General features: G+C 44.3%; 1 protein-coding gene across 1 annotated transcript in view; it reads right to left on the bottom strand.

Moving 5' to 3' along the window:
* Positions 1–12752, bottom strand: part of LOC139057905 (sodium-dependent noradrenaline transporter-like) — a 65400-nt gene that overhangs the window by 20617 nt on the left and 32031 nt on the right. Inside the window, exons 7-9 of the mRNA XM_070536689.1 lie at positions 4463–4566; positions 4255–4379; positions 515–627 (exon numbers count right to left, since the gene is read on the bottom strand). Coding sequence (XP_070392790.1) covers positions 515–627; positions 4255–4379; positions 4463–4566 — 342 coding nt within the window. The remainder of the gene's footprint in view (positions 1–514; positions 628–4254; positions 4380–4462; positions 4567–12752) is intronic.

Below are 12752 nucleotides of genomic sequence, written 5' to 3'. Positions count from 1 at the left end.
AACAAAAAAAAAAAGTCAGCGACAAATAAATTAGTGTCTACTACGCGCAAACGTCCTCAATATTTTGTTTTTTCGTGCGTCTTTTCTGCGCTAGAGATTACGACATGAAAGTTTTTTTTTAATTGATAGTGAACGAGTCTGGGTACGTCAAGTTACCTGACATATCAAACTATATTTCGCGCATGAGCCTGTTCAATATAACCAGGTCCGACTGTATTCGATTCACTAATATATATATATATATATATATATATATATATATATATATATATATATATATATATATATATATATATATATATATATATATATATATATCGTGGTTGTCTTCGATAACCTCAGTGGCAGGATCCAACACACGGAAGCAAACCACCGCAATTAGATTTCGAGAAAACAAAATAAACGCGCTAGCAGGGCGAACTATGAGAGCGTAGACGAATCCAAAAGGCAAATAAATGGCCGCCGAAGCCTCCCACCACGTTGTTATATTGAACCAGCGGTAGCGTGACCCTACCACGCCGTCGAAGGACAGCACGCAGATGAGAAGGTAGAAGGTGATGCACCACAGCTCCGGGTGGCGGAAGTGCTTGACGCTCTCCGGGTACGTGACGAAGGCGTAGTCGTACCCTGCGGCGCCAGGGGACGAGAGGTTCGGGTCAGCGCTTGGGTTCAGAGGGAGCAGTGGTAAAGCAAACATGTCCGCAATAGACATTAGTAAGAGGCGACTGGAGGATTGGTGGAAGAAAAGTAGGGAAACGACAAAAGACGGAGACGTACAAAAGCACAGTTCACAATAGGGGATCAGAAAATTTGGGCGTGGCAGTTCATAGTGTTTTTTTGTCTTTTTTCATTGTTCAACCTAGGTAGAATATTAGGCAGTATAGTAGCAAGAGCTTGGTGGCGCAACCCACCGCCCCGTTCCAAAGGGGACACTCATAACATCCATCCATCCATCCATCCAGACTGGGCGGCTTGTACGCCTTCCGTATTTAAAGGGACACGAAAGTGAAAAATGATTTCTTCTGTATCTGTAAATTACCGTTCTACGACACCAATAACACCACTCTTACAACGATAAGACGTTTGGTAAGCCAGAAAAAGCGCAAGAACGAAATACGGGTGGCGACGCCTACTTAAGTTCCTGCACCTAGGGACTGTGACGTCTTGTATTTTGATGGCATCTTCGAGGGCCCACTAATTACATATAGCGGTACAGATTGACTACATTGTGTTCTACAGGAACCAAATATTAAACATGGCAAGTTTCGGGAACCTTTATTCAGCCAACGCGGCCCAAACGCGAAAACATACTTTGGAATCCCTGACGTCACGCTGACGTACCGGCGCTGGGGTTGCGGCGCGAAATTCAAATACTGACACTTGGACCTTCATTTTCTCATCTAATAATCGAACTATTTTCTTGAAATGACTGCCTGCAGGGTTCTCAAACAGTGCTTCATTAGTCTAAACTGATTTATTGTTTCGCTTTAGTGTCCCTTTAACTAAGGTCTTGGTGTACAGCAGGCGGTGCGGTTTGAGCCACGTAGAGATGGTACGCGCCTAGCATGAACGTCGAGATGACGGTGACGCCGATTTATTGGCATCCGCTTTGAAACGGGGCGGTAAGAAATAGTCACCTAGCCTGCTTGAGATAACCAGGTATGCTATACATGCTTATCAATCCAGCATCTTGCCTATATCTTTCAGTTCCATTTTTTCCCCCTGTTCCTGTTGACCGCTGCTGTTCATGTTGTTGATTAATTGTGCTGCAATTCTTGCTTGTGTGAACGTTTGGCGTTTTTGTTGCTTTCATTCTGTATTGTCACACTATAACGATTGTCCACTCTGCAATTCTTACGTATGACTGGCCGTCATCTTGCTGGTCTGCAACTTGTAAGGGGTCGGGACCTCGTCAAGCTGTTCGAGCTTTTAGTCTCGTACTCTTCCTTTTCAAAGGAAACCAAATTTGTTTGATTCATCATCTCTCTACTCCTTAAAACCTTATATATCTACCTTGTATAGTTACTTATGCCTTTAACTGATTCGGTCCTAGCAATCTCTTCCCTGATTGTTCTTTTTTGTTCACCAATACTAAACCTCTCTAGCTTATCTCGACTGCTGACCGGTAAATTTTTCCATCTGCTTGAATCCCAGCGCTTGTGGCAGTTGGACGTTACGTTACCCACGGGTCTCGCATGATGGATACCTTCGCATTACATTAGGTTGTGTCGAGTTTTTCTACGTATTTTTGCTGCAGCGGACACATGTCCCATCCTGCTGCGAATATTTGCCACGGTATGTACGAAGATTTACGAAGGTTCTCATCTCCACGAAAGCCACCTGGCGGAGAACCGGCCCGGCACGCCACCAAAAGACAATTAAGTGCGGTGTTGTCACTGGTGAAGCCGTCCACTTGATTACTATCTGTGAAGGTATGGTTCACATCACAGATCCCCTGCTGGACTACTCTGAAAATAACGCTATGCATAGATATATGGCGACTCATCCCCTCGAAATAAAGAATCTACGACATGTTCATTTTGTGGGTTCTGTGAGATGCTAAGACAGGTAGGCTACTCTTTAGTGGTGTGCAAATAGTAATCTTGAAACGTAATAGAATACGAATCCAATAGTTATGATAGCGAATCGAATACGAATAGAATATTATCCGAATAATTTTCGAATATTAAGACAACTTCTTTCAGTACAATGCTGCTGTTCCTCAATTTTCTTTTTCTTGAAGCATTGCTCAATTCCGATTACAACCAAAGAATTTCGGAACCTTATGCACTGAAATAAGCTCCTATACAACAACGACTATGAGCAAAACGAGAACAAGCTGAAAGCAGGGGCCTACGTTTCGACATGTGGACTTGTCTTCTTCAAGTCCAATTGTCGAAACGTTGGCTCCTGCTTTTACCTTGTTCTCGTTTTGCTCATAGTCTTGAATTTCCATCTCCCGACTTCCCCATGTTTTCCCAACAATGACTATAGTATTCTAGGTAACTTTTCTTCCATCTCTAAATAAAATTCAGCTATTAAAATTAAACAAGACGTTTACTTAACAGAGATTTACGGCAGGAGCAATAGTATACCAGGGTACCGCTGACAGCAAGGTCAACAGAAGGCTGCGCGATGGAATATGCGATAGATATATCAAGCCTCTAAACATGCTCCGGACCACTGTCCGTGGCACTTCGCTCTTCGAAGAGGCAGTAGGTATGTCGAGTGAGCTCGTGAACAACGCTTTACATACATACATACATACATACATACATACATACATACATACATACATACATACATACATACATACATACATACATACATACATACATACATACATACATACATACATACATACATACATACATACATACATACATACATACATACATACATACATACATACATACATACATACATACATACATTCTTATAAGCTCTCCTATCCCCTCTCTATCTACCTGTATACCACGTGACCGGCTTGTCACACTTCAAACACATGTACGTTTTTCCCCACTTTGATACTGTTATGATCGATCTGTCAGGTGTGAGAAGCATTCAAACGGGCTTCCCCCATGTCATTGCCCTCTTCTCCGAAACGGTGTCACTCTTTTTCACACGAGCTGACACGAAAGGGTAGACAAGCAAAACAAACCAAAGGGCAAGAAGGCGCTTCCCCTATATTCCCCCCCTTTCTCCACAAGCTGACACAAAAAAGGGAGACGAAGCAAGACAGATCAAAGGGCAAGAAGGCGCCCCTCCCTCTCTCCACAAGCTGACAGAAAGGATGGACGGCGAAAGCACTACTACTTCCACAGGCTCCGGAAGACGGCGACGACCACAGGACAGCGAGGGGTTATTTTATTTAAGGCCGTGCTGGTCCCGTGTTAAGTACCGCTCGAGAGACGGATGAGAATCACATCCATGTACCAATGAAGTGAATACAATCTTTTCTACTTTTTTTCATCCTCACTCAGCCTGGATTGGTCCTCGTTTCCCGATTCTTGCGGTGAAGACACACCTCACCAGGTCGAGATTATATCAGCGCTCTCAATGCGAACGCATCAAAAAGCACATGTACTGCAGAAGTCAAAGGGTGAAAAATTATATACAGGTTTACACAGAAGGGGCGCGTCTCCATAGTTAGGCGACACCTACACAGCTGGGTGGGCGGAGCATGCGCGGAGCGCTCCCATACGTGGCACGTATATACCGTGAGGATCGCTTTTACTCCGCAGAACAACGCACCCGAAGTGACCAGGTCGTCGATCTCCAGGCCGTACAGCTCGGTGGCGTGTCCGTGCAGCGCGAACACCATGCAGCCGGCGAAGAAGCTGAAGCAGAAGTCGGCCCCGATCAGCTGCGCGATGTTCCTGCGCACGTGACCAGCAGAGCGAGGCAGCAAAAGTCACGCGCCATTCCCCGTCCAACCGGGCGCCGTCTGCTGTATACTCACAACGAGAGCGGCCACTCGAAGGGCTTGTAGCTGCCGTGGCCGGTGAGCACGCCCAGAGACAGACTCAAGCTGAAGAGAAGCTGCTGCGAAGCCGCCCGCCACGTCTGCGAGGGAAAGCACGACAGAGCGTTTTCACTGCCGCGAATGACGCAGCCTCCGCCATTGCCACCGCGCCCCCTACGTTCGCCACCTTGTGGGACGGGAGTGCACGAAATGCGATTGTTAACTACCGTATTCACTCGAAGATAACTCAACTCCCTATATACTGAACTCGCTGAGAAATGAAATATAATTCAAATATAGGTCGACCCATAGTTCGTGAGAAAAAAACGAAAATAAATTCTGAACATGACATGCCCTCATTTACCGTAATCACGGCTACTAAATCTCGGTTGTCGATGCTACAAGCTGAATCCACGTCGAAAATATCAGGGAAGTTGTCCTCATCGGCTGCTTCGCAGGCGTCCCCTGCACTCCAAACGACGCCGTCCGCCGGTGCCATCAAGTGCGTTGGATATGCGGCGTTTCTAGAAGCCAGTCTGGATAATCCGATGTCTGGCACAGGCCGCCATTGGAATTTGAGCCTGGCAATGTTTAACGTTAGAACGTTATCTAGTGAGGCGAGTCTAGCAGTGTTATTAGAGGAATTAGAGGGTAGTAAATGGGATACAATGAGGTTCAGTGAGGTTAGGAGGACCAAAGAAGCATATACAGTGCTAAAAAGCGGCCACGTACTGTGCTACCGGGGCTTAGCGGAGAGACGAGAATTAGGAGTAGGATTCCTGATTAATAAGGATATAGCTGGTAACATATAGGAATTCTCTAGCATTATCGAGAGGGTGGCAGATTTTGTTGTGAAACTTAAAAAGAGGTACAGATTGAAGGTTGTACAGGTCTACGCCCCTACATCCAGTCATGATGACCAGGAAGTCGAAAGCTTTTATGAAGACGTGGAATCGGCGATGGGTAAAGTCAAAACAAAATACACTATACTGATGGGCGGCTCCAATGCCAAGGTAGGCAAGAAGCAGGCTGGAGACAAGTAAGTGGAGGAATATGGCATAGGCTCTAGGAATAGCAGGGGAGAGTTATTAGTAGAATTTGCAGAACAGAATAATATGCGGATAATGAATACCTTCTTCCGCAAGCGGATTAGCCGAAAGTGGGCGTGGAGGAGCCCAAATGGCGAGACTAGAAATGAAATAGATCTTATACTCTGCGCTAACCCTGGCATCATACAAGATGTGGACGTGCTCGGCAAGGTGCGCTGCAGTGACCATAGGATGGTAAGAACTCGAATTAGCCTAGACTTGAGGAGGGAACGGAAGAAACTGGTACATCAGAAGCTAATCAATGAGTTAGCGGTAAGAGGGAAACTAGAGGAATTCCGGGCCAAGCTACAGAACAGGTATTCGGCTTTAACCCAGGAAGATGACCTTAGTGTTGAAGCAATGAACGACAATCTTCTGGGGGTAATTAAGGAGTGTGCAATAGAAGTCGGTGGTAACTCTGTTAGACACGGTACCAGTAAGCTATCGCAGGAGACGAAAGATCTGATCAAGAAACGCCAATGTATGAAAGCCTCTAATCCTACAGTTAGAATAGAACTGGCAGAACTTTCTAAGTTAATTAACCAGCGTAAGACAGCTGACATAAGGAAGTATAATATGGATAGAATTGAATATGCTCTCAGGAACGCAGGAAGCTTAAAAGCTAAAGAAGAAACTAGGAATAGGCAAGCATCAGATGTATGCCTTAAGAGACAAAGCCGGCAATATCATTACTAATATGGATGAGATCGTTCAAGTGGCTGAGGAGTTCGACAGAGATTTATACAGTACCAGTGGCACCCACGACGATAATGTGAGAGAATAGTCTAGAGGAATTTGAATTCGCACAAGTAACGCCGAAAGAAGTAAAGAACGCCTTGGGAGCTATGAAAAGGGGGAAGGCAGCTGGGGAGGATCAGGTAACAGCAGATTTGTTGAAGGATGGTGGGCAGATTGTTCTATAAAAACTGGTCACCCTATATACGCAATGCCTCATAACCTCGAGCGTACCGGAATCTTGGAAGAACGCTAGCATAATCCTAATTCATAAGAAATTATAGACCGATCAGCTTACTGTCCGTTGTCTACAAAGTATTTACTAAGGTAATCGCAAATAGAATCAGGAACACCCTAGACTTCTGTGAACCAAAGGACCAGGCAGGATTCCGTAAAGGCTACTCAACAATAGACCATATCCGCACTATCAAACAGGTGGTAGAGAAACGTGCGGAATATAACCGACCCCTATATATAGCTTTCATTGATTATGAAAAAGCGTTTGACTCAGTCGAAACCTCAGCAGTCATGGATGCATTACGGTATCAGGGTGTAGGTGAGCCACATGTAAAAATACTGAAAGATATCTATAGCGGCTCCACAGCCAACGTAGTCCTCCATAAAGAAAGCACCAAAATCCTAATAAAGAAAGGCGTCAGACAGCGAGATACGATCTCTCCAATGCTATTCACAGCGTGTTTACAGGAGGTATTCAGAGACTTGAAGTGGGAAGAATTGGGGATCAAAGTTGATGGGGAATACTTTAGCAACTTTCGATTCGCTGATGATATTGCCTTGCTTAGTAACTCAGTAGACCAATTGCAATGCATGCTCACTGACCTGGAGAGGCACAGCAGAAGGGTGGGTCTGAAAATTAATCTGCAGAAAACTAAAGTAATGTTTAACAGTCTCGGGAGAGAACAGCAGTTTACGATAGGTAGCAAGGCACTGGAAGTGGTAAGGGAATACATCTATTAGGGCAGGTAGTGACCACGGATCCGGATCATGAGTCTGAAATAACAAGAAGAATAAGAATGGGCTGGGGTGCGTTTGGCAGGCATTCTGAAATCAGGAACAGCAGGTTGCCACTATCCCTCAAGAGAACAGTGTATAACAGCTGTGTCTTACCAGTACTCACGTATGGGGCAGAAACCTGGAGGCTGACGAAAAGGTTTCTGCTTAAATTGAGGACGACGCAACGAGCTATGGAAAGAAGAATGATGGGTGTAACGCTAAGGGATAAGAAAAAAGCAGATTGGGTGAGGGAACAATCGCGGGTTAATGACATCTTAGTTGAAATCAAGAAAAAGAAATGGGCATGGGCCGGACATGTAATGAGGAGGGAAGATAACCGATGGTCATTAAGGGTTACGAACTGGATTCCAAGGGAAGGGAAGCGTAGCAGGCGGCGGCAGAAAGTTAGGTGGGCCGATGACATTAAGAAGTTTGCAGGGACAACATGGCCTCAATTAGTACATGACCGGGGTAGTTGGAGAAGTATGGGAGAGGCCTTTGCCCAAAGTGGGCGCAACCAGGATTATTATTATTATTATTATTATTATTATTATTATTATTATTATTATTATTATTATTATTATTATGACGATGGAGGAACTCCGCTAGCACGGTATTTATGCCAGCTTTGTTGACGAACATACGTAGGCCGAGAGTCTGGTCACGAATATAGGTCGATAGCTCACTTAGGGTAAGACTTTCGCGAAAAAGAAAGATCGGAATATATTCTAATAAATACGGTTTTTTATGCGCGTATATTTTTGTTCCTTTTTTTCTGGCAACACAACAGCTGGTTTTCCCTGGTGCCACTCATAACATCATTACCGCAATACCGAGAGGCTAGTTCTCTCGGTAATGCGCCCTAACAGTGGCGAATGGCCTTGTGACCTGTTCAGTCAGAGTTTGTTAGAAAGTCTCCTACGTCGACACGATTTCTGTCGGAGGGAAAGCGTAAAATACAGTTTTAGGGAAAACAAGTCGGCAGCAAAAGTCCTCACACGTCATCAGAAATTCATTAAGCGAGGTAAGACCGGGGCTTAATCTCCCTTCGCGCGAAGAAGGGGCTCCAACGCGTACATGATCAGCTCGTATGTATGTATGTATGTATGTATGTATGTATGTATGTATGTATGTATGTATGTATGTATGTATGTATGTATGTATGTATGTATGTATGTATGTATGTATGTATGTATGTATGTATGTATGTATGTATGTATGTATGTATGTATGTATGTATGTATGTATGTATGTATGTATGTATGTATGTGTATGAAAAAAGAATAGCAACATCACACACGGAGAACACCATCTGCAAGAGTTATTAGAGAGTTTTAGAATAGCGGCCCCAAAGGTTTTGGGGCCCCAAAGAAATAGCGTCGAAGCCACTGCGCATGCGCGAGACGCAAACTGCGTTTGGATTTTGCGTTCGTGACGCTATTTCACCGATTTAGCGGGAGCCCAAATAGCGGCCCCAAAAGCTTTGCGTCAGCAAACATGGCGGCACCCATCGAAGCGACGGCTCTAGCCTTACACCAAACTGGGTTCGATTCGTGGTAACGCGTGAAGTTAGCGAGCTAGGAGCTGCGGTTATCGCTTTCTCTCAACTTGCGTGTGTTATGAAGATTGATTCGTTAGACGCCGCTGGTTCCGAATTCGATTGTGGATTTATGCCTCGTAGGGCTAACACGGCTAAGCTTGGCTCGTGAAGGCACGTAAAGTTGGTTTGCTCAGAACTAAGCGCAACTAATTGTTTGCTGCTACAGAATAACCTCTAAATCGTAATTAAACGCGAATACACGCAAGTCAAAATTTCTATTCCTATCATAATATGGTATATCTTATTTAATTATTTCTAATAGCTTTTCTTTGACGCCGTAGTGGCGCTGACAGCGCAAGACGCTATCCGCAAATGCAAAGCCCCATTCTAAACCTCTTCACTCCTGCGTGCCCCAACGCTAACACCCGCAAAGCTCTTTGGGGCCCCAAACTATTGGGGCCCCTATTCTAAAACTCTCTATTGCGATCAGCGCTACCACTTTATGCGGGCATTCATCTGGCCTTTCCAGCAATGTCAGGGTCACTTTGCCACTTGGAAGGACGATAGATGTCTTAGCACAGCGTCACCGTTACACCACCTGAGGCCTGCATGCGTCCGTACTGCCCAACTTCACTGCCAATTAAGTGACGCTTGTAGGTGGTGGCAACAACAACGCTTGTGTTCTTCGGCATGAGCTTCTGCAGTGTACAGACAGGCTCAGTATAGGGTGGAAAACCGAGCTTGCGAGTTTACTACAGATGGAAGCGCTAGCGCACAATTTAATCGCGACAGAGAGGCTATACTATACATGGACAGAGTTGCTTACCACGTGAACTTTGGGCTCGTATTAGCGCTTTGTACATTATCACTGATTTGCTTGGCCTGTGTTCGCAAATCTTCTGATTGTAACGGAAATTGGTGATTGGTTGTCGTTCAGACACCCGCCGCTCGCGATAACTATTGGTTTGATAACGACGCAATGGTCGTGGTGAGTGCGAGTCGCGCACGGCACTTACCTACAAGACAAGTTTTGCGAACACGGGCCTCCCAGCGGCGCGCATAGGTTTTCTCGCGCATGCGCACCTACACTTCGTATATCTGATCCATAAGTGCCCGCAGGCATGGTGCGCTCTCCTTGGCTCGTCGTGTAACGTTTGATCCCTAATAGTGCCCAAGTAATTCTTTGCACCTAGCAGTATATTTTTATTTATTTATTATCATACCCTCAGGGCCCAATGGGCATTACAGAGGGGGTGGGTACATGGCTTACAAACAAAAAGCATTCAAGCGTATAACACAAGGACAAGATAAATAGACAGTAAGAGCAGAAAAATGAAAAAAAAACAGCAAAATTCCAGTCATTTTAAAAGATGATCTGTCACAGCGGTCTTGAATGATGACGCATCGGCTAAGGTGGCGATAGAAGAGGGAAGGCGGTTCCACTCAGAACAGGTTTTCGGCATAAAAGAATGCAGGAACATGTCAGTGCGACAAAGAGGAACAGCTACCTTATTGCTATGATCGATACGGGAGGATAAGTACACTGGCTGCGAAATGAGTTGCTGATTCAATGAATGGTGATGGAACACTTTGTGGAATAAACAAAGGCGCGAGATGTTGCGCCGAGTTTGAAGGTCAGGAAGGGTAAGTGACGATTTCATCTGCGAGACACTAGCGGTACGTGAATAGTTAGACATAATAAAACGAGCTGATCGATTTTGAAGGGATTCTATGGAGTGAATGAGAGTGCGGTGTGCCGGATCCCAAACTGCACACGCGTATTCGAGTTTCGGACGAACGAAAGTTTGATAAAGCATTAATTTTAGGCGCTGTGGAGCTTGGAAAAAATTTCGTCGGAAATAACCGAGAGTGCGATTTGCATTACCTATGATGTAGTCAATGTGAGTATGCCATGACAAGTCATCAGATATGTAGACACCGAGATACTTGTAGGCAGACACGCGCTCCAGTCCGATGTCATTAATTCTGTATTCTGAAGACATTGAGGCGTTAGTGCTTCGCGAAAATGTCATATGCTTGCATTTACTGATGTTAAGGGTCATTAACCATTTACTGCACCATTCAGATACTTTATTTAGGTCAGATTGAAGGACAAGTGTATCATTAGGGTTATTTATTTCGCGATAGATAACGCAGTCGTCAGCAAATAGCCCTATACTAGAGTTAATGTTATCTGGAAGATCATTTATGTAGATCAGGAATAGTAGTGGACCTAAAACGGAACCTTGAGGGACGCCAGATTCAACAGGACAAGGAGAGGAAGCGTGATTATTAGCGATAACATACTGGGTTCGGTTAGATAAAAAGCATTCGATCCATTTGAGAATGTTTGGGTCAATTTTCAAAGTGCTGATTTTTAGTAGAAGTAGTTGATGAGGTACTTTGTCGAAAGCCTTAGAAAAGTCAAGAAAAACACTATGAAGAAACGAGCCTCGGTCTAGAGCTGCGGCGATGTGATTAGTAAATAACAGAAGCTGTGTTTCACAGGAATAGTTTTTCCGGAATCCATGTTGGCAGGAGCTAAAAAAGTCATTAGATTCAAGATATGAGACTAAATTAGAGTAAATTACATGTTCTAAAAGTTTGCACGGGATACTAGTTAATGAAATTGGTCGATAATTAAGAGGAGAATGCGTGTTCCCGGATTTAAAAAGTGGCACTACTTTCCCGACCTTCCAATCTGATGGCAGCATACCTGATTCAATGGACTGTGTGAAGAGGTATGACAGGAAAACTGAAGAGTAAACTTTCGTGTTCTTCAGAAACTTTGCATTAATTTCATCGTCACCACATGAAGACGAAAGCTTTACTTTCTCAATTAATTTAGCTATTCCCTCAAAGTTCACTACAATTGCATCCATGGGAAAGAAATCGCGATTAGGCAGCTGCGGCGTGACAACGGCAGGTGACTTTGTAAACACGCCCGCGAAGACGTCATTCAAGACCGTACAACACTCCTCATTGCGCAGCACGTGCCCAGCAGAGTCAACAAGAGAAATCACACGGCTTTGTGCAGGTTTAACAAAGTTCCAGAACTTGGAAGGGTTGGTAGAAAGAAGAGAAGGGAGTGTGCTCTGCAGAAAAAAATCTTTTGCCTGTTTGATAGCAATGCGATAGGAGCACAGGCTATCACGATATACACGCCAGCGAGCAAGATTGTTTGTAGACTTCGCTAAACGAAAAAGACGCTTTTTCTTGTACAGTAGCCTCTTTAAGGTAGTGTTAAACCAAGGTGCCCGTTGTTTACCTGAAATTTTTTGTAACGGTATGTGTTTGTTAATGAGACTTGTAACTGTATTTTTAAAGGAAATCCAGTTTTCTTCCACTGTACGATCGAAAAATGTTGGAATGCAGCCATCCAAGAATAGTTCAAGCTCCTTATTAATTGAGACATAATCTCCCTTTTTGTAATTTCTGAACGTTTTTGTTGTCGAAGTCTGGCGCCTGTTGCAAGTTGTTATAACGAAATGAATAAGGCTGTGGTCACTTATACCAGGCATGTATGAAATCGAGTGTACAAGTCCAGGTGCTGTTGTTAAGATGAGATCAAGAATGTTAGCCGATGTAGGACCAATTCTAGTAGGCTGGGAAACGATCTGAGTGAAGTTGAAGTCTAAGCACAAGGTAGCAAAAGATGATACACCAGGTAATGTTTCAGATACAACCGGGACAGGTCCAGACCACTTAATTTTAGGCATATTGAAGTCACCCAAGAGAAATAATGGAGAGCGTGGAAATTGTAGAACCAGGTAATTAAGCACATCATGTAATTTTTCACAGAAATCTGAAGCAGCATTTGGCGGGCGGTAGCATGCGCAAAAAAGAAAATTTTTGTGGTTTAAGGAAATGCTAACACAAATGAACTCCAAGTCTGAGTTAGTTACAATCA

This window comes from Dermacentor albipictus, chromosome 3 (genome assembly GCF_038994185.2).
Source record: "Dermacentor albipictus isolate Rhodes 1998 colony chromosome 3, USDA_Dalb.pri_finalv2, whole genome shotgun sequence".
Classification (NCBI taxonomy): domain Eukaryota; kingdom Metazoa; phylum Arthropoda; class Arachnida; order Ixodida; family Ixodidae; genus Dermacentor; species Dermacentor albipictus.
The sequence above is the reverse complement of the archived record's forward strand: the minus strand, read 5'-3'. Positions and strand labels throughout refer to the sequence as shown.